Source organism: Choloepus didactylus, chromosome 9 (assembly GCF_015220235.1).
Source record: "Choloepus didactylus isolate mChoDid1 chromosome 9, mChoDid1.pri, whole genome shotgun sequence".
NCBI lineage: Eukaryota > Metazoa > Chordata > Mammalia > Pilosa > Megalonychidae > Choloepus > Choloepus didactylus.
The window spans coordinates 40,965,006-40,987,049 of NC_051315.1; the positions used below are offsets into that span (position 1 = coordinate 40,965,006).

Genomic DNA, 22,044 nt, shown 5'->3' on the forward strand with positions numbered 1-22,044 from the left:
ACTAAAAGAAATCAAAGAAGATCTAAATAAATGGAAGGACATTCCATAGTCACGGACTAGAAGACTAAATATTGTTAAGAAGTCGGTTCTGCCCAAAATGATTTACAGATTCAGCACAATTAACTTCTTACAAAGCTACAGTGTTCTAAACAGCAAGGTACTGGCACTAGGATAAATACATAGGCCACTAGAATTAAGAGTTCAGAAATAGACCCTCACATCTGTAGCCAGCTGATTTTTGACAAGGCTGCCAAGTCCACTTTCTTGGGAAAGAATAGTATTCTGTTCCCCAGTTGGCACTGAGAGAACTGGGTATAGATATACAAAAGAATGAAGGAGGACCTCTATTTCATACCATATTAAAATTAACCCAAATTGGATCAAAGACCTAAATATGAAAACCAGGACTAAAAAACTTCTACAAGGAAACTAAGGAAGCATCTTGAGGATCCTGTGTGAGGCAATGCTTTCTTGTCTTTACACCCAAAGCACAAGAACAAAAGTAGATAAATGGGACCTCATAAACATTTAAAACTTTTGCATATCAAAGGACTTTATAATGAAAGTGAAACAAAAATATACTAAATGGGAAAAAAACACTTGGAAATCACCATTTCTGGTAAGGGTTTAATATCCAGAATATACAAAGAAATCTACAACTCAACAATAAAAAGACAGATAACCTAATTTAAAAATGGGCAAAAGACGTGAGTAGACATTTCTCCAAAGGGGATATACAAATGGCTAAAAAATACATGAAAAGACGCTCAACATCATTAGCTATTAGGGAAATGCAAATCAAAACCACAATGAGGTACCATTCCACTCCCACTTGAATGGCTACTATTAAGAAAACAGAAAATTACCAGTGTTGGAGAGGGTGTGGAGAAATAGGAACACTCATTCATTGCTGGTAGGAATGTAAAATGGTGCAGCTGCTATGGAAGAAAGTTAGGCAGTTCTTCAGAAAGCTAAGTATAGAATTACCGTATGACTTAGCAATCCCACCACTAGCTATATACCCAAAAGAACTGGAAGCAGGGACTCAAAACATATCTGTACACCGATGTTCATAGCGGCATTATTCACAATTGCCAAAAGATGGAAGTGACCCTTGTATTCACCAACCAATGATTGGATAAATAAAATGTGGTATATACATACAGTAGAATATTATTTAGCGTTATAAAGGAATGAAGTTCTGATTCATGCGATAACAGGGATGAACCTGAAGATACATTGAGTGAAGTAAGCGAGACACAAAAGAACAAATATTGTATGAGTTCACTGATATGAACTAATTATATTAAGCAAACTAGTAGAATCAGAATGTAGAATTAGGTTATCAGGGGCTGGGTTGGGGGTAGGGAATGGGGAATTAATGCTTAACTTGAACAGAATTTCTATTTGGGTTGATTGTAAAGGTTTGGTAACAGATGGTGATGATGGTAGCACAACATTATGAATGTATATAATAGCCCTGAATTATGTACAGTATGTGAATGTGGTTAAAAGGGGGAAATTTTAGGTTGTAAATGTGTTACTAGAATAATTTTTTTTTTTAAAGTCTCATTCATAGCTAACATTTATTGATCATTTGCTATGTGCCAGACACCTGATTCTTACAGCTCTTTAAGGGTAGGTTCTATTGTTATTTTCATTCCACAAAGGATTGAGGTCCAACAAGTTTACAAGCTTCATGCCCCTTGTAAGTGGCAAAACTGGCACTCAAACCCATGTCTATCTGATTTGTAGAACTTGAACTCTTAACTCCTAACAGGGACCACATAAGTACTTTGTCACAGAGTTATTTATTATTGGAAAGGAATTCTTTAGAACCAGAACAAAACAGTACCCTATTTATAAGTCATCTTCTTGGATATGAAGTAGTTTTATTCTAAAAAGCCTTTTTTTGCAATGATATTTTTTCAAATGTTATTTTGTTCTTATTGAATGATGTATCTTATTTGTTCCCATTTTGATTTCAGAGATGTATTGCAGTAAAAATAGCTCATTTGAAGAAATCCAAATTTAAGGATTCCTAACATTTACTGTAAGAAATATCCTGGTTTTCTCATTGAATTCTTCATGTATTTTTCCACTTTTTTAAATTCATTTTTATTGAGATATATTCACACACCATGCAGTCATACAAAGCGTGTATTCAGTTGTTCATAGTACCATTATATAGTTGTGCGTTCATCACCAAAATTAATTTTTGAACATTTTCATTACCACACACACAAGTAACAAGAATAAAAATTCAAGTGAGAAAGAACAATTAAAGTAAAAAAGAACACTGGGTGCCTTTTTTTTTGTCCCCCGTTTTTCTACTCATCCATCCATACACTGGACAAAGGGGTGTGTGGTCCATATGACTTTCCCAATCACATTGTCAGCTGTTCTAGTTTGTTAATGCTGCGGAATGCAAAACACCAGAGATGGATTGGCTTTTATAAAAAGGGGATTTATTTGGCTACACAGTTACAGTCTTAAGGCCGTAAAGTGTCCAAAGTAACACATCAGTAATCGGGTACCTTCACTGGAGGATGGCCAATGGCATCCAGAAAACCTCTGTTAGCTGGGAAGGCACGTGGCTGGCGTCTGCTCCAAAGTTCTGGTTTCAAAATGTCTTTCTCCCAGGATGTTCCTCTCTAGCAAGCTTGCTCCTCTTCAAAACGTCACTCACAGCTGCACTAAGTTCCTTCTCTTTGAGTCAGCTCATTTATATGGCTCCACTGATCAAGTCCCACGCTGAATGGTGGGGCCATGCCTCCATGGGAATATCTCATCAGAGTCATCACCCACAGCTGGGTGGGGCACATTCCAAGCAAATCTAATCAGCACCAAAACGTCTGCCCCACAAGACTACAAAGATAATGGCATTTGGGGGACACAATACATTCAAACTGGCACATCAGCCCTCGTAAGCTATGTTTTTATGCAATCGTCTTCAAGATCCATGGGTTCTCCTTTGTAATCTTTAAAGAAGGAATCATCATTCTAATCCCTCTTATTTACAACTACCTTATTGGTAAAATATAAAATTTCCATTCTTATACTCTCTCTTCAACTCCCCCCTTCTCTCTGCCCCAAACATAGATCTGTTTCCCCCTCCCCTTCACATTCATAGATCTGTTTCTGGTTTCTGTACTCTATTCCAGTCTTTATTTCTGTATGTGTTTCCTTTTTTTTTGTTTTGTTTTTGTTGTTGCTGTTGTTGTTGTTTAGTTACCTTGATTTTCTGTTACTTGATTTGATTTTTCAGATTTTTTCTTCACTCTTTTTGTACATCTACTGTATCAGATGAACTAAGTATCAGAGTGTCAATTTCCTATCAGAAAATCCTTTTGAGATACTTACTATTGAGATCTCATTGAATTTATAGATTCTTTTTGAGGTAATTGACACGTTCACAATGTTGAGTCATCCTGGATTCTCGTAAAGTATCTCCCTGTATTCAGGTCTTTTTAATTTCTTCAGTAAAGTTTTCTTTTAATTGAGATATAATTCACATAACATAAAATTCACCATTTTTTTTTTTTTTTTTTTTTTTGCTTTCCATTTTTTTTTTTAATCATCATTTTATTGAGATATATTCACATACCACGCAGTCATACAAAACAAATTGTACTTTCGATTGTTTACAGTACCATTACATAGTTGTACATTCATCAACTAAATCAATCCCTGACACCTTCATTAGCACACACACAAAAATAACAAGAATAATAATTAGAGTGAAAAAGAGCAATTGAAGTAAAAAAGAACACTAGGTACCTTTGTCTGTTTGTTTGCTTCCCCTACTTTTCTACACATCGATCCATAAACTAGACAAAGTGGAGTTTGGTCCTTATGGCATTCCCAATCCCACTGTCACCCCTCATAAGCTACATTTTTATACAACTGTCTTCGAGATTCATGGGTTCTGGGTTGTAGTTTAATAGTTTCAGGTATCCACCACCAGCTACCCCAATTCTTTAGAACCTAAAAAAGGTTGTCTAAAGTGTGCGTAAGAGTGCCCACCAGAGTGATCTCTCGGCTCGTTTTGGAATCTCTCTGCCACTGAAGCTTATTTCATTTCCTTTCACATCCCCCTTTTGGTCAAGAAGATGTTCTCCATCCCACGATGCCGGGTCTACATTCCTCCCCGGGAGTCATATTCCACGTTGCCAGGGAGATTCACTTCCCTGGGTGTCTGATCCCACGTAGGGGGGAGGGCAGTGATTTCACCTTTCAAGTTGGCTTAGCCAGAGAGAGAGGGCCACATCTGAGCAACAAAGAGGCATTCAGGAGGAGACTCTTAGGCACAAATACAGGGAGGCCTAGCCTCTCCTTTGCAGCAACCGTCTTCCCAAGGGTAAAACTTATGGTAGAGGGCTCAAGCCATCAAACCACCAGTCCCCTATGTCTGTGGTCATGTTAGCAACCATGGAGGTGGGGTAGGCGAATACCCCTGCATTCTCCACAGGCTCCTCAAGGGGGCACTACATCGTTTTTTTTTTTTTTTTTTTTTTTTTTTTTTCCTTGTTTGTCTTTTTTCTTTTTTCTTTTTTTTTTTTAACTTTCCCTTCTTTTTTCAAATCAACTATATGAAAAAAAAAGTTAAAAGGAAAACAAACATACAATAAAAGAACATTTCAAAGAGACCATAGCAAGGGAGTAAGAAAAAGACAACTAACCTAAGATAACTGCTTAACTTCCAACATGTTCCTACTTTACCCCAAGAAAGTTACATACTATAGCAACATTTCAGTGAACTTGTTCCTACTACATCCATCAGAAATTAACAGACCATAGTCATTTCTGGGCATCCCCAGAACGTTAAATAGCTTATCTGTTCTTCTTGGATTATTGTTCCCCCTTCCTTAATTGCTCTCTACTGCTAGTTCCCCTACATTCTACATTATAAACCATTTGTTTTACATTTTTCAAAGTTCACATTAGTGGTAGCATATAATATTTCTCTTTTTGTGCCTGGCTTATTTCGCTCAGCATTATGTCTTCAAGGTTCATCCATGTTGTCATATGTTTCACCAGATCGTTCCTTCTTACTGCCGCGTAGTATTCCATCGTGTGTATATACCACATTTTATTTATCCACTCATCTGTTGAAGGACATTTGGGTTGTTTCCATCTCTTGGCAATTGTGAATAATGCTGCTATGAACATTGGCGTGCAGATACCTGTTCGTGTCACTGCTTTCCGATCTTCCGGGTATATCCCGAGAAGAAAATTCACCATTTTTAAGTGTACAATTCAGTGGTTTTTTTTAGTATATTCACTATTTTGTACAGCCATCACTACTATCTAATTCCAGAACATTTTCATAACCCCAAAAAGGAACTCCATACCCATTAGCCTTCACTCCCTATTCTCCCCTCCTCCTAGTTTCTGGAAACCCTTGGTCTGCTTACTTATCTCTATGAATTTGCCTATTCTGAACTTGTGTACAAGCTTTTATGTGGAATATATTTTTGGTTCTCTTGGGTATATACCTAGGAGTGGAATTGTTGGGCCATATGATAACTATGTTTAACTTTTTAAGAAACCTCCAAACTATTTTCCACAGTGGCTACCCTGTTTTACATTCCCATCAGCAGTGTATGAGGATTCCACTTTCTCCACATTCTCACCAATATTTGCTATTTTCTATTGTTTTCATTATCACCATCCTAGTGGGTATGAAGTGTTACCTCATTGTGGCTTTGATTTGCATTTCCCTAATGACCCAAGGATGTTGAGCATTTTTTCATGTGTATATTGGCCATTTGTATATCTTCTTTGCAATGCTATCTATTCAAATCCTTTGCTTATTTTAATTGGGCTCTTTGTCTTTTAATTAGTAGGAGTTCTTAAAATATACTGGATGCTAGACTCTTATCAGATATATGATTTGCAACTATGTTCTCCCATTCTGTGGGCTGTCTTTTCACTTTCTTGATAGTGTCCTTTGGCACCCAGAAGTTTTTAATTTTGATGAATCTAATTTCTTTCTTTCTTTGGTTGCTTGTGCTTTGAGTATCATATCTAAGAAACTATTGCCCATTCAAGGTGACAAAGATTTATACCTGTATTTCCTTCTAAACCTTTTATACTTTTAGTGCTCACATTTATGTCTTTGATCTACTTTGAGTTAGCTTTTGTATATGGTGTGATGTAAGGGTCCAAGTTCATGCTTTTGCATGTGGATATCCTGTTGTCCCAGCAATACGTGTTGAAGAGACTATTCTTTCCCCACTGAATGGTCTTGGCACCCTTGTCCAAAAATCAGTTGACCATAGAGATATGGGTTTTATTTCTTGTCCGTTCTATTCCATTGATCTATCTGTCAATCCTTATGTCTTTATTACCGTAGCTTTGTGTTTTAAAATTGAAAAGTGTGAGTCATCCAACTTTGTTCATTTTCAAGATCATTTGGCTATTTGGTGTCCCTTGGTTTCCATATGAATTTTAGGATCAGCTTGTCCATTTCTGCAAAAAAGGCAATTACAATTTTTATAGAGATTGCACTGAACCTGTAGATCAATTTGGGGAGTATTGCCATCTTAATAATATCAAGTTTTCCAATCCATGAACTCAGATGTCTTTCCACTTGTTTAGATCTTCAGTAAAGCTTTATGGTTGTCTTTTTTGTGAGTCTTCCACATTATTGTTAATTGTATTTCTAAGACTTTGTAGTTTTTCTTTCTATCATAAGGGATTTTTTAGCATGAAATTTTTGAATCAGCTAATGCTAGTATATAGAAAGTTGTTGATTTTTGTAATTTTATTTTGTAATCCTCCCAGGCACAAAGCTAAATTCAAGTCAAGCTGCTTGAATTTTTTTAAGTATACAGTTGTATCATCTGAAGAAATAATAACTTTATATCTCCTTCCTAATTTTATACCTTTTAAATTTTCTTATTGCATTGACTAAAATCTCACTGATAGCATGCATCCTTGTTTTGTGTTGCTTTTAATAGCAATGTCTCTGTTGTTTCATCATTAAGTCTTATATTTGCTGTTTGTATTAGTTCCTCTTAAATGTAAAATGTATAAGCACATTGAAGGGCCTACACTTAATATAAGACTATACACTTATAAAGCTACAGTAATTAGAATAATGTGTTATTGGCTCAGGACTAAAACAATAGAATTGGATAGAAAGTCCAAAATCATACCTACACTTATATCATTACCTGATTTTTGTGACAAAGGTATCAGAGCAATTTAATGGGGAAGAAAAGATTGTCTTTTCAGTTAATTGTGCTAGACCAATCAGATATCCAAAAGGAATAAAATAAGCCACCACCTCACACCATACACAAAAATTGATTTGAGATGATTTACAGGCCTACATGTCAAAGGAAAAGCAATAAAGTTTCTTTTTTTTTAAAAATAGGACATCTTCGTAGCCTTGGGGTAGGCAAAGATTTCAAGAACAGGTCACAAAAAAAAAAAGATCGATAAACCAGACTTTATTCAAATTAAGAACTTGTGTTCATCAGGAGGTCTCACTGAGAATGAAAGGTAAGCCATAAATCATGAGAAAATATTCACAACACTTATTTCTGACAAAGGATTCTTATCTAGAATATATTAATAACTGTAGACTCATAGAATAAGGAGCAAAAGACTTGAATAGACATGTCAAAAAAGGATATCTGAATGGGCAAAAACTACATTAATGATCAGAAAAGTAAATATTACTACCACCACAACATACTCTGCAGACCCACTAAAATGGCTAAAATTAAAAAGACTGATAATACAAAGTGTTGGCGACAATGTGGAGCAGTAACTGAAACTGTCGTACATTGCTGGTAGAAGTGTAAATTGTACAACTATTTTGGAAAAGTGCCAGATTTACATCTCCCTTACATCCCAGCAGTTCCATTCCTAGGTATACCAAGAGAAGTGAGTATAGATGCCCACCACCCACCAAAGACAGATACAGTTAGTTGTCTGTAGTATTTCTATTTTTAGTGGCTCCAAATTGGAAACAATCCATATATTCATCAGTAGTAGAATGGATGAATATAATTTGGTATATTTATGTAATGGAGTGTACTACACCACAATACAAAAAATATATATATATTGCTACATACATCAACAACATGGATGAATCTCACATATAATATTGAGCAAAAGAAGCAACTCACACAGGAATATGTATTGTGTTATATCCTGTAGATGCATTTTCAAGAGCAGGTGAAACTAATGATGATGATAGCTGTCAATACAGTTGATTACCTCAGGATCAGGATGCCAGGACAGAGAGTGGGTAGATATTGACAGGGAAGAGGAAGGAGAGAACTTTCTGGGGTGCTAGAAGTGTTCTGTATCTTGGCCTGGATGGGCGGGTATGTGAGTGTGTACTGTGGTAAAAATTCATCGAGCTGTTTTATGTGTTAGATATTTGCAGTTTACTTTGTATACTTTAAAGAAAAGGAAAATGCCTGTGTAGATGTAGATTGGGTAAAATAGGCACGATATTTAGTCATAATTTTAAATTCATTAATTGAAGATGGTATTTTCATTGTACCTGAGTCGGTTTAAAGCGTATCTCCTCTATCTTAAGGGTTTTGACAAAGAAGGACTGAGATGCCTTCAGTCTTATTTTGCTATACTATGTTGACAGTATTCGGAGATGACAAATTAGAATGAGAGAAAACCAGCCAGAGAGGAAAATCATTATGAATATTTTGAAAAGGAGCTTTAAAGCAAGTGATTCTCAAGTGAGTTTTGTTTTTCCTTAAAGATTTTAAGTCCCTTGCCTAGCAGTACAATTGTGACAGTCGCTAAAATGTTCCAAGTGGGAATATGGTATTTTCAAGAAGGTGTAGGTGGTAGAAAGATTGAGAACCATTGCTTTGCAACATTTGAACATGTAATATCAATAAAATTCAGTTATATATCAGCATTGTAGTTATTATAACTTCAGGAAGTTAAGTAAACTGTACTTTAGAAGTTTTTCTATTGGGTGGGTGGTACAGTGGTCACGAACTAGTAAAACAGAATCATTAATAACTGAAAATTTTTCCATGATTAATTTTATTTTGTGAGTATTAATTTAAATGTTTCTCAGGTCATCAGTGTTTGTTTTGTTTTACAGTGGATGAAAATGCTACTACTTCAATTTTATGATTTGGATTATTTTCACTAATCATGTTTGAGAGATTTCTTTTTTTAAAGGACAAAACATTTAGTTTATCTATTTTACCATGTAGTAAGTAATACAGATAGGTAGATTAAGTACTTAATGCACATGAGAAGCATCTTAAACTATCCCCTAGATGAGTGAGGAAAGGTAGAATGGAAAGAGTTAATAATAACTTTTGTGAACCAGAACAGGGGGCCATTAGTAATCACGGTCTTCTGTAGCCTCAGGTGAATGAAAAGGGGTTATTCTTGAGGAGTGTACTATTTTCACCCCCTGCCACAGATCTGTAGGACTGGAATTATTAAGTACTTTTTAAGTGTTAATTGAGATCTAAGTACCTCCCTGGCTTTGGTCCTTCTCTTCAGGCAAGAGGAGAGAGTATGGGCATGATGACCCTCAGTCCAGGGCCCTTACTGCTTATGACTCTACTATTCTCCCTCTGCTACGGCACCTCTCGACATATCCTCAACTTGGATTGCTCCAGTGAAGAGCGGATTTTGTTCTGCCTTTTGTCACCATTTGGATTCTACTTCCTTTTCTTTTTAGCTTGTCTTCTTATTAGGATGAACAAAGAATATTGTTATAGTACAGTTAGTGGTAGGAACAGTAAGGAAAAGAAGTTAGTAAAATAGGTAAAATTGTCATAAGATAGAGGGAACAAATGTCGGGGAAAATCTGTGCACATTAAAGATCTTCAGCTAGTCAGTGCTCATAGTAAAAAAACAAAACGTGTCCTTGCTGGTACTTAGGAACTTAACCTAATGATTTATTTATTTTACTAAAAGCCACTCAGTTAAATAACCTGTTAGGTCAAGAACTGAAATGCCTATAGAAGTCATCTCTGATTTAACAATCACATGTGGACATGTGTTGTTAGTGCTCAAAGAAAAGATAGAGTTACATCACATAATCTAAAAATGGTAGAAACAGAAAAATACTTGAAATAATTTGTATGTTAAGTTAGAGCTAAGTGAGAACAAGAGAGCAGGAAACACTGAATACTAATTAGTGAAAGAATATACTCCTAATGTAACAAGGTTTATGCTGTAGAATTAGGTTATGGGTACGTACTGGGACTGAAACATGGTGAAGAAGTATAGGGATCGATCTTAGCATTATGCTCTGAGTAAAGAGATTGAAATAATTATATTTGATAACTAGGACAGTTTGTGCATTACTATTAACCTGCAGATGTCCAGTATTCTGTAATTCATGTATTAATTTGGAAAACATAGTCCCAGGTTTTAAGCATTTTAAATAAAAACGGTTGGTGTTTCTGTTATACTAAATGACATTTCCTTTTTTTACCCCCATAGGCGACTGACTGGACATTCTTTCCACATGGGCTATAGCATGGCGATTTTGAATGGCATTGTAGCTGCTCTTACTGTAGCATGGTGCCTCATGTAAACCCACACTGGAGCAATATTGTTGGCAAAACATTGTCCCAGTTGTTTCATAACAACAGAGAAAAACATCATTGCTGTACTCAGAGGACTGAAAAATCTGCTGTTCATTATGTGGTTCAGATACATGTCATCATAATCACCACTGTATTTATGGAGAACCTTCTAGAGCCTAGGCATTGGGAATATCTGAATATTAAGTTTCAAGTACATTCTGAAAAATGTAAGGTGTTTACCTCATCTTTTTACTTTTGTATGTGTAGTTCTAATAGTTACAGAAAAAATCTTAATGGAATCAAACTTGAAAACTCGCATACAGGACAATGCCTACCTTTCCACGTGTATACTACATTTTTGCTAAGAAATACTGATACTTCTGTGTACCGGAGATAGAAATATTTCTTATATATTAGGAAAGTAAGCAATACGTAGTACCTTGACATTTTATAGAAGCTACTTTTAAATAAGGTTTTTAGTTTTTGATATTCATATATTCAATAGAAAGTGTGTTTATACTTTGTACAGGGCATTCTTTCTTTTGCTTTTTTAAAACATATTTTCCTACTACATGTTGAATTTAAATGTTTTTTAAATTGGTGCAAAACAAATGTAAATGTTATTTTTTATCTTGTGCAAACTTAATACTTGCCATTTTTTCTAAGTATTTTTGTCTTTTGAAAAAAGCAAAAAAGCACATTGACCTGAGTTTAAAATTAAGTAAACTTATTTCTAACCAAAAAAAAATGACTGAAAAAAGGTAAATTATTTAAATCAATAAAATATCATGCAGTTCGAAGTTGTTCACTATTTCTGTTTCCACAATGGCAAATACAATATTCATCTTGGTATATATCTATGGTTTCTTTAACAGAAATTATATTATTTTGTTTTAATAAATATAAACCTGATATTTTTATAGGTAGAAATGCTTGGACTAGTATTTTTGTCATTTTGTTTGCTTTTTAAAATTTTTTTTAATCAAAGAAATTGTAGGTTTACAGAAAAATCATACATAAATTGTTTGCTTTTTAAGCTCGAAGTAGAAAAAGTATTTGTCCATATATATATATACACACACAGAGACACATATGCACACATATTTTTATATAGTTTTATAATTTTCATATTTAAGTATTCTTCTATGATTGTGGTATGAGTGTTTGTTTTCATAGTAGTTAAGCCTTAATTGTTTCTCTCCCTTATTAAAAACTTTATTTAAATGTTTAGAAAATCACCTCAGTTTTAGAAAGCGGTGCTCCCTAGGCATAGGAAAAGTTATATTAGGAAAGCATTGTATAACCAAACTGCTTATTCAGGCAAAGTGGGAGAAGAATATATGTAGTGTGTTACCCTGTTTTCTGCTGAGTGTTGTTACTGAGTAGATAACTTCATGAGGTTTCTAAAACCCTACCTTTTTTTACTATTCAGAAATCTCTAGTTGGGAATGACAAATGCTATTCCAATTTAAGTTAAATTATCTATAGTGTTGTATTTAGACTATCATGGGGGTATATATATGTGTATATACATACATATACATGTACATATTTATATATATTTAGATCAATCCCATGGTTTATTGCTGCCATAGTGGTTGGTGTAATGAATTTATTTTCACTTATCTACCACCACCACCACCACCACCACCCCACCTTTGGCTCTAAAGGACACTTCCATTGCAAAGGAAGGTACAAGTAATAAAACCACCCCTCTAAGTCCCAATTTGAATAGTCCCAGATTCTTTCTGTCTAATGATTAAGAAATAAATAGCAGACCCTATATATATATTTATCTGTCTATCTATATATATGTATTTATCAGACACATGTATATATCTATACACACAGATATATAAAGATATATATATATATATATCCATTAGATATTATAGTAATCCCATTTCTTCTGGACTAGCACTCCTCTCCTTTGGGTAGATTGCCCCCCTCTCCCGAGTCTAACATAGGGTCAAATAGGAGTCATCTATTTGACTAATAGTACCTATTAGTTAGGTACTAAGGATAGGTACCTAACCCAAGCTGGGCCAATCCTAGTTTCTTGTCTCCCCTGGTCACAGTGATGGCAACAGGAATGGAGACATGACTCAAGTCAGGCCAGTCTTCCAGGATATTTCAACTTGAAATTAAGGGAATTTGATGAAGCTGGGAAGATACAAGCCCAGGTGCTGGCAGCCATGGTTCACCCAAGCTCAGTGGGAAAGAGTAAGGTTGACACAGATACTGAAAGCCCAGAGGCGTCCCTACAATTCTTGAAATTTGGTTATGTGAGCCAATAAACTCGGCTGTTCGCATTGACAGCAAAAGTTGTAAAGGTGCTAACCCAGCAGCTGGAGTCCATCTCTCAGATGATTTCATCTCTTTATGTGTACCTTATAATTTACTTGTGCTGTAACATTCCATTCTGTTACTTGTGAAGGATACAAAGATTATAAGTGTGCCTGTGGCTAATGTGCCTGAGTCTCAGTGACCTCAAAAGTTCGGAGCAAACTCTTTCCTACATGCAATTTCATCAGGAGTTTATGTCCTAAAATTCAATTCTTGTTTTAAGTGTTACCAAAATACGTTAATTATACAAGATATAATGAAACTTTAGTTATATATGATTATGACTTTTAAATACAGTATTGTTAATTTAGTAACAATGTTTCTCATTTCCTTATCTTTATAATGGGAATAAAAGTACTAAACAAAATATTTAGATTTAAACTCAAAAGGAAAATGGTACGTATCAAAAACAAGCTAAGAATGTAAAACTAAACTGAGCTTAAAAAAACAAGAAAGATGAAAATATGAAAGATAAAGTCACATTGGAGAACACCACCACCAAAAACAAAGTTCAGTTCTCTCTGTAGACTCCATTCCTGCCATCCTGGCCCCTTCATTCATGTGCGCATTGCGTAATGGTTTGACTGGAAGAGATCAACATCTATAAAACAGGTACCTTGTCCATCTTTCACAGTGAAGGTTTTTTCATGAGCATTCATATAGCTCAGAAATATTCTCAAATTTTCAACCCACTTTAAGAGATCTGTGTTTAGACCCTTTCCTATACTGTCTTAAGTTGGCACCTATCCTCAAATATATTTTCCAAGCCCTTGACAATCAGCCAAACTACTAGTTTTACCCCCATTAATCATCATAATTCTTATTTCATACCACATCTCTTCCAGTCAAGTGGATAACAATATGAACTGCTGCAAGTTCTACTTCCTGGGAGGATTTTGCTTCTCCACTCCATTTTATTCACACCCATTGTTAGGTGGTATAATACCCACCACCACCTCTTTTATGGCTGGTAGTAGCATATTACACAGAACCGTCTATAAAGCAGGTTTCATATTTTTTCCAATATCAGTCAGTTATCAATAGGGAACTCTCCTGAGGCCATAGTTGTGGATTGAAGGAAGAGAGAGTGTAACAGAAGAAAGCATTGTACCTGTGTCTTGAGGCTGGCTCAGGACACTTCTGAATGATGAAATTCACAGGATATATCTATTAGTGGTTCTATACTGAGGGCAGTTTTGCCCCCAAGGGGGCATTTAGCAATATTTGCAGATATTTTTTGATTGTCACGATTTGGAAGTGCTACTGGTGGAGCAGTAGTTAAATCTAAGTGGAGAGAGGCCAGGGATGCTGCTAAACATTCTACAGCATGCAGGAGAGAAAAATCTGCTACAAAATGTTAACAGTCCCAACATTGAGAAATACTGAACTATGTTCTGGGCTAGTGAATCAGATAATATCCAGTTCAGAATGAACAGCTTGGGTCAAAGGGCTACCATGACTTCCAAGATCAGGTGATCATTCTCCAAAAGGCCCAACAGAAAGAGCTGTTTCTCAAAAAGAAAGTTGTTGACCTAACAGGAAGTTGTATTTGTACCAACATTCTATGGACCTCTGCCTGGCAAGGTCTGCCACAGACACCAATATTTAACCTAACATCTATGGCCATGTATATTACTAAAGTATCTCAAAATATTGCTTATGGCCAAAAATTGCAGTTCACTCTCAAAACACTTTCTTCCCATTTTATACTCAAGATTATACAATAATGCTATTAATGAGCTGGGAGCTGAGACCACACTTGGCCATTTTAAGTGTTGTGACTTGGTGGCAAAATGGTGTTATGGTGTTGACTGGAGGACTGAAAATGACCCTCAAGGGAAAATCAAGTTACTGCTACACGTGGGAGCCAGAAGGAATATGGAAAAAAAAAAACCCAAGGCTCCCTGAGTTGCTTCCTTGTTAGAGACTGATATTCAGAAGTAAAAGTTAGTGGAATTGGGGTTCTGCTCACTGAGATGACAGCATAAGACACTCCAGGGTGCCATTCCCTCACAGAATCTTTGAACAACTAGCAAAAACTGGCAGAGCCATTTACAAAACTCTGGAAAACAGCTTAGGGGTTGCAGTAACTGGGTGAATGCTGGATCAAGAAAATAAACCTTAAAATGGTAGAAGAAGCTTGTGGCACCCTTACTGGTCCCTCACCCACCCACAACCAAAAGTAGGTTCTTTGAAAATATCAACAAATAACTAAAATCAGAAAAAAAAAGGACCCCACAGGAATAAAAAGGGTTATAAGAGGATACTATGAACAACTATAGTCCTACAAATTAGATAACCTAGATGAAATGAACAAATTCCTACAAACACACAAACTACATACACTGACTCAAGAAGAAATGGATCTCAACAGACCTAAAGCAACTAAAGAGATTGAATCAGTCTTCAAAAACCAACCCCAAAAGAAAGCCCAGGACCACATGGCTTCAGTGGTGAATTTTACCAAACAATTCAAGAAGAAATAACATCAATCCTTCTCAAACTCTTCCAAAAAATTGAAGAGGGAATGCTTTCTAACTCATTCTATGAGGCCTCATCACCCTAACACCAAAGGCAGATAAAGACACCACAAGAAAATAGCAAACCAATATTCCTCATGGATGTAGATGCAAAATACTAGCAAACCAAATCAAACAGCATCTTGAAAGAATTATGCCCATGATCAAATTCCTGGTATGCACGAGTGTTTCAAAATAAGAAAATTAATGTAGTACACCACATTATAATAATAGAACTATGGGGAAAAACATACATCCTCTCAATTGACACAGGGCATTTGACAAAACCCAGCACTCCTTGGTAAGAATACTTAGAAAACCAGGAATAGAAGGTAATTTCATCAGCATGATAAAAGGGATATATGAAAAACCCACAGCTAACATCATAATTTATTAGCTCTAGTAGCTTTCTAATAGAAAACTTCCCCTATAAGATCAAGAACAAGTCAAATATACCTACTGTCACTACTGTTATTCAATATTGTACTGGAAGTTCTCACTGGAGTAATTAGGCAAGAAAAAAAAATGACATCCAAATTGGAAAGGAGGAAATAAAACTTCCTAGTTGAAGATGATGTGGTCCTATATACAGAAAATCCTGAAAAATCTACAAGAAAGCTAATTGGGCTAATAAATGAAACCAGCAAAATGATAGGGTACAAGATCAACATTCAAAAATCAGTAGTGTTTCTATGCACTGGTAATGAACAATCTGAAGAAGAAGTCAAGAAAAAAATTCAATTTACAATAGCAACTAAAAGAATCAAATATCTAGGAATAAATTTAACCACAGAATTAAATGACATATACACAGAAATCTATAAAACATTGCTGAAAGAATCAAAGAAGACCCAAATAAATGCAAGGACATTCCATGCTCATGGATTGGAAGAACAAATATTAAGATGTCAATTCTACCTAAAGCAATTTTCAGAGTCAACTCTATCCCAGTCAAAATTGCCACAGCCTTCTTTGCAGAAATGGAAAAGCCAATCAACCGATCTATATGGAAAAGTAAGGGGTCTTGAATAACCAAAACCATCTTGAAAAAGAAGAATGAAGTTGGAGGACTCACACTTCCCAATTTTTAAGCATTACAAAGCTAAAGTAATCAGAACATCATGGTATTAGCACAAGGACAGACATGTACACTAATGTAATTGTATTGAGAGTTCAGAAAGAAACTGACATCTGCCGACAACTGATTTTTGACAAGATTGCCAAGTCCACTCAATGGAAAAGAATAGTTTCTTCAACAAATGGTGCTGGGAACACTTCAAAGCTATATGAAAAAGAATGAAGGTGTACCTCTACCTCACACTATATAAAAACATTAACTCAAAATGGATCAAAGACCTAAATATATAAACCAATCTGTAAAACTCATAGAAGAAAATATAGGGAAGCATCCTCATGATCTTGTGTTAGGCAATGGTTTCTTACAATTTATACCTAAAGCACAAGCAACAAAAGAAAAAAAACTTCATTAAAATTAAAAACTTCTGTGTATCAAAGAACTTTAACATGTAAGTAAACAGATAACCTTCAGAATGGGAGAAACTATTTGGACACCACATATCCAATAAGAGTTTAATATCTAGAATATATAAAGAAATCCTACAACTAAAAACCAAAAAGACAAACAACCCAATTTAATAACAGGCAAAAGACTTCACTAGACATCACCCCAAATAAGATATACAAATGGCCAGAAAGCACATGAAAAGATGTTCAACATCACTTTCCATTAGGGAAATGCATATCAAAACCACAAAAAGATATCTTCATACCCACTAGAATGACTTTTGTTTTGCATTTACAATTTCAGTTGTTTTTTTAAAATGCAATTTTATTTAAATATATTCACATACCAGATAATTATATTAATACCAGATGAATATACTCACATACCAGATTCAAAGTGTACAATCAGTGGTTCACAGTACCATCATATAGTTCTACCCTCATCACCACAATCAATTTTTGAACATTTTTGTTACTCCAAAAAAATAAAAATAAGAATAAAAATTAAAATAAAGAACACCCAAAACATCCCATACTCCTTATCCCCCCTATTATTTATTTGTTTATTGTCTTTTTTTTCTTACTCATCTGTCCATACACTGGATAAAGGGAGTGTCAGTCACAAGGTTTTCACAATTACACAGTCACACTTTAAGAGCTATATAGTTATACAATCATTTTCAAGAATCAAGGCTATTGGATTACAGCTCAACAGTTTCAGGTATTTCCTTCTAGCTATTCTAATACACTAACCACTAAAAAGGGATATCTATATAATGCAAAAGAATAACCTCCAGAATGACCTCTTGACTCCATTTGAGATCTTCAGCCACTGAAACTTTACTTTAACTTCTCTTCCCCCTTTTGGTCAAGAAGATTTTCTCAGTCCCATGATGCCAGTTTCAGGCTCATCCCTGGAGTTATGTCCTACATTGCCAGGGAGATTTACACCCCCGAGAATTGTATCCCATGTAGGGGGGAGGGCAGTGAGTTCACCTGCTGAGTGGGCTTAGAGAGGCCACATCTGAGCAACAAAAGAGGCCCTCTGGGGGTGACTCAGGCACAATTATGAGTAGGCTTAGCCACTCCTTTGCAAGAATACATTTCATAAGGTCAAGCCCCAAGATCAAGGGCTTGACCTATTAAATTGGTAGTCCCCAATGCTTGCAAGAATATCAGGAATTCCCCATGTGGGGAAGTTTAATATTTCCACATTTTTCCCCAGTCCCTCAAGGGGGCTTTGCAAACAGTTTTTTATTCTTTGCCCAAAATGCTCCAGGATGAATTGGGGCATCACAGTAATCTGTACAACCTAACAAGATCTCACTCCCTATTCAAGGTTCCACGTAATTATGGTGTCCGAATAAACTGATCATACAAGTTAAATCAGATAGTGTGCTACAGAAGATACAAATTTTACACCACATAAACATCTCTTCCTTTGGTCTCACACAGGAGTTGAAGTTTTAAAACACCATCAATATTGTCCTTTACCCTTTAGTTTGATTTGCCTTAGTCCTAACCAGATCAGGTTCATTCATATCTCTAATTGAAGTCTGATCTCTTTTTCAGCTTTTTTTAAACAGTTGCTGTATGGGGTAATACAGACATTCACAGCTGCAGAACTCTAGCTCTGAGTCTCATGTGTCACACAGATACCCAAAATTCAAGGAAACAACCAGGTTGTACACAAAGAGCCCAGCATCTCAGAATTTAGAAATAACGATAACAACTCAGGAATAGATGTGACTGCTGTAAGAGCTTACAATCTAGGAACTTTACAATAAGAGTTTCCCTAATAATGGTCTCAAATTCAATTCTTGGAGTTTGCACATTATATTTAGTCCATATTAGTGAGGCTTTATAATATTAGCCTTTTTCTTTCTGGCTTATTTCACTCAATATACTGTCCTCAAGTTTCATTCATCTACTTACATGCCTCACAACTTCATTCCTTCTTGCACCTGCTCAATATTCCATTGTATGCCTTTACCACAGTTTGCCCTTCCGTTCATTGGTCAATGTACCCTTAGCCACTCCATCCATTGCAAATCATGAATACTGCCACCATAAATACCAGTATGCAAATGTGCATTCATTTCCCTGTTTTCAGTTCTTCCAAGTATGTACCTAATAATGGAGTTTCAGGATCATAAGACAACCCTATAGTTGGCCTCCTTTGGAACCCCACACTGCCCTCCAGATGGGCTGCACCATTCTACTTTCCTACCAACAATGAATAGGTACATCCACCTCTCCACATTTTCTTCAGCACTTGTATCTTTCTGTTTATTTTTTAAACAGTTTTATTCATACACTGTACAATCCATTCTAAGTAAACAGTCAATCCATTCTAAGTAAATTATGGTATAATCACATAGTTATGCATTCACCACCACAATCTACATAAGGACATTTCCATTTCTTTCACAAAGAAGAAGAGGAAAAAATTGAAGAATAAAAAATAATATAAAATAAAAAACAGAAACAGCACCACCACCAAGAATCCCACACCCCTCCCTTATATCCCCCTCTTATTGACATTTAGCTTTTGTATATCACCTTTGTTATATTTAGTGGAAGTATATTTCAATGTTACTGTTGACTATAGACTCTAATTTGCATTGATTGCATTTTTCCATATAGTATCCCATTTTTAACACCTTGCAATGGTGACATTCATTTGTTCTCCTTCATGTATAAACATTCTTATATTTGTACATTTAATCACCATCATTGTCCACTCTAGGTTTTGCTAAGCTTTACAGTCCCAGTCCCTTTCTTCTATCTTTCCTTCTGGTGTCATACATGTCCCTAGCCTTTCTCTTCCAATCCTACTCACACTCAGCATTGTTCAGTGTAATAACAATATTGTGCTACTATCTATCATTTTGTCTTTTGGGATTCTATATGTCCTATCTCATTTTATTTTTTTCCATTCTCTCTCTTTTTACCCTTACTGATAGTCTTCATTTCTTTACTCTTCTCCAAACCTCTCTCTCCTTTCTCTTCCTATCTGCCTGCAGTGCTCTCTTTAGTATATCTTGTAGAGCAGGTCTCTTGTTCACAAACTCTCTCAGTGTCTGTTTGCCTGAAAATATTTTAAACTCTCCCTCATTTTTGAAGAACAGTTCTGCAGGATATAGAATTCTTCGTTAGCAGTTTTTCTCTTTCAGTATCTTAATTATATCATTCCACTGCCTTCTCGCCTCCATGGTTTGTGCTGAAAAATCTGCACATAGTCTTATCAAGCTACCCTTGTACATGATGGATCACCTTTCTCTTATTGCTTTCAGAATTCTTTCTTTATCTTTGACATTGGACAATCTGAGTATTAAGTGTCTTGGGGTAGGTCTATTTGGATCAATTCTGTTTGGGGTATGGTGTTCTTCTTGGACCTGTGATTTTATGTCTTTCATAAGAGTTGGGAAATTTTCATTGATTATTTCCTCTATTATTCTTTCTGCCTCTTTTCCCTTCTCCTTCTTGGACATCCATGACACGTATATTTGTGTGCTTCATTCATGTCGTCATTTGGTTCCCTGAGATCCTGCTCATATTTTTCATTTTTTTCCCTATCTATTCCTTTTTGTGTAGGATTTCAGATGTCTTGTCCTCTAGTTCATGAATCCTTTCTTCTGCCTCTTCAAATCTGCTGTTGTAAGTCTCCATTGTATTTTTGTTCTCTTCTCTTGTGCCTTTCATTCCCATAAGTTCTGCCACTTGTATTTTCAAACTTTCAAGTTTTTCCTTATGTTCACCCAATGTCTTCTTTATATCCTTCATCACTTTTGCCACATCTTCCCTCAACTCACTGATTTGATTTTGAGTTAATTTATCATGTTTGTTTGAACATCTTAAATTAGTTGGCTCAAACCTGTATCTTGTTTGGGCCATATCTTCATTTTTTCCTAATGTGACTCATAATTTTTTGTTTGTGTCTAGGCATCTGGTTCCCTTGATTAGTTTATTCTAGAGGTTGTTTTCACTCTTTTACCTAGGATTTTATTGTTGGTTTGCTTTTTTCTCTATCTGTTCTTTGGCATTCAGTTCAACTTATTCTAGACCTCTAGCATAGCTTCTGTTTAACTGATCAGAATTTTCAGCTCTTGTTATTCTGGTTATATAGGACCTGTTTGGGGAGGAGGGATCTACACAGATATGATTGACTCCCAAACAGATTTTCCCAGACGAGACAGGCCCAGGTCTCAGGAGGAGGGTGTAATCAGTATCAAGTTTCCCCAGGGAAGAGTCCCAGCAGGTTGTCAGACTTTCCTATGAGGCCTCTAGACTAAATGCTTTTCTTATCTTGCCCAGCAGGTGGCACTTTTCATCCTGCAGCTCCCCACCAGTGTAACAAGGTGTGGTGCTTTTAATTCTCAGCAGGCCCTGTCCCTACCAGGGGCATAGTTGGGACCAAGGGTGGGTCAGAAGTCAAGCTTAAACTGTTTCTGCTTTTTTTTCCCCCCTCAGCCCCTGGGGTCTGAATTCAAGGAGGGCTGTAACTTGAGCTGCACCCCACCCTCCTACCCTTTTCTTGGGGAGGGTATGCCTTTTAGGAAATTATCTCCTTCACTTGACTCCTTACTTTATCTTAACTCCACCCTTACCTGGGTCAGTGCTGACAACTGAAAGTGCCTAAGACTTTCTCTAATGAGCTACTTAAACTAGTTTAAAAAGAGAGGAAAAAAAAATCCCATTTCAGAGCCAGTCCCCAGCTCCTGCCCCCACCCCCGCCAGATTCACCAGTTAGGAGCCAGAGTTGGTACCCAGCTTTATGTATCCCTTTTCTTGGTGCGCAGCCCTTTTCCAGTATTCTGAGCTTGTCTGACTCCAAAAGCCACTGTTTTCATTCATTCATTCATTCATTCATTCATTTTTCTGTCAGCCCTGCCTCCTCTCCACAGAGAGAGACCTCAGGCTTCCTTTCCTCCCTCCTCTGTGCTCATAGCTAGTATTTAGTAGTCCAAATTTATTAATTAAAACCACAATTGGAACCTGATTGAACTACCTTCCCTTGCTTCCAGCAGAGACCACTTCTTTTTCCCACAGGGAAGTGTTCCAACTCAGCCTGCCATGCTAGTGAAGGCAGGGTGCCAGCTCCA

At 36.1% G+C, this 22,044-nt stretch overlaps 1 protein-coding gene across 2 annotated transcripts in view; it reads left to right on the forward strand.

Moving 5' to 3' along the window:
* Positions 1 to 22,044, forward strand: part of ARL6IP6 (ADP ribosylation factor like GTPase 6 interacting protein 6) — an 80,872-nt gene that overhangs the window by 38,249 nt on the left and 20,579 nt on the right. Inside the window, exon 4 of one of the 2 annotated variants that reach the window (XM_037849123.1) lies at positions 10,465 to 11,392. The exons of the other annotated variant lie outside the window; for it this stretch is intronic. Coding sequence (XP_037705051.1) covers positions 10,465 to 10,558 — 94 coding nt within the window. The 3' untranslated portion in view covers positions 10,559 to 11,392. Of the gene's footprint in view, positions 1 to 10,464; positions 11,393 to 22,044 lie in introns of those variants that run through there. 2 annotated transcript variants of the gene reach the window in all.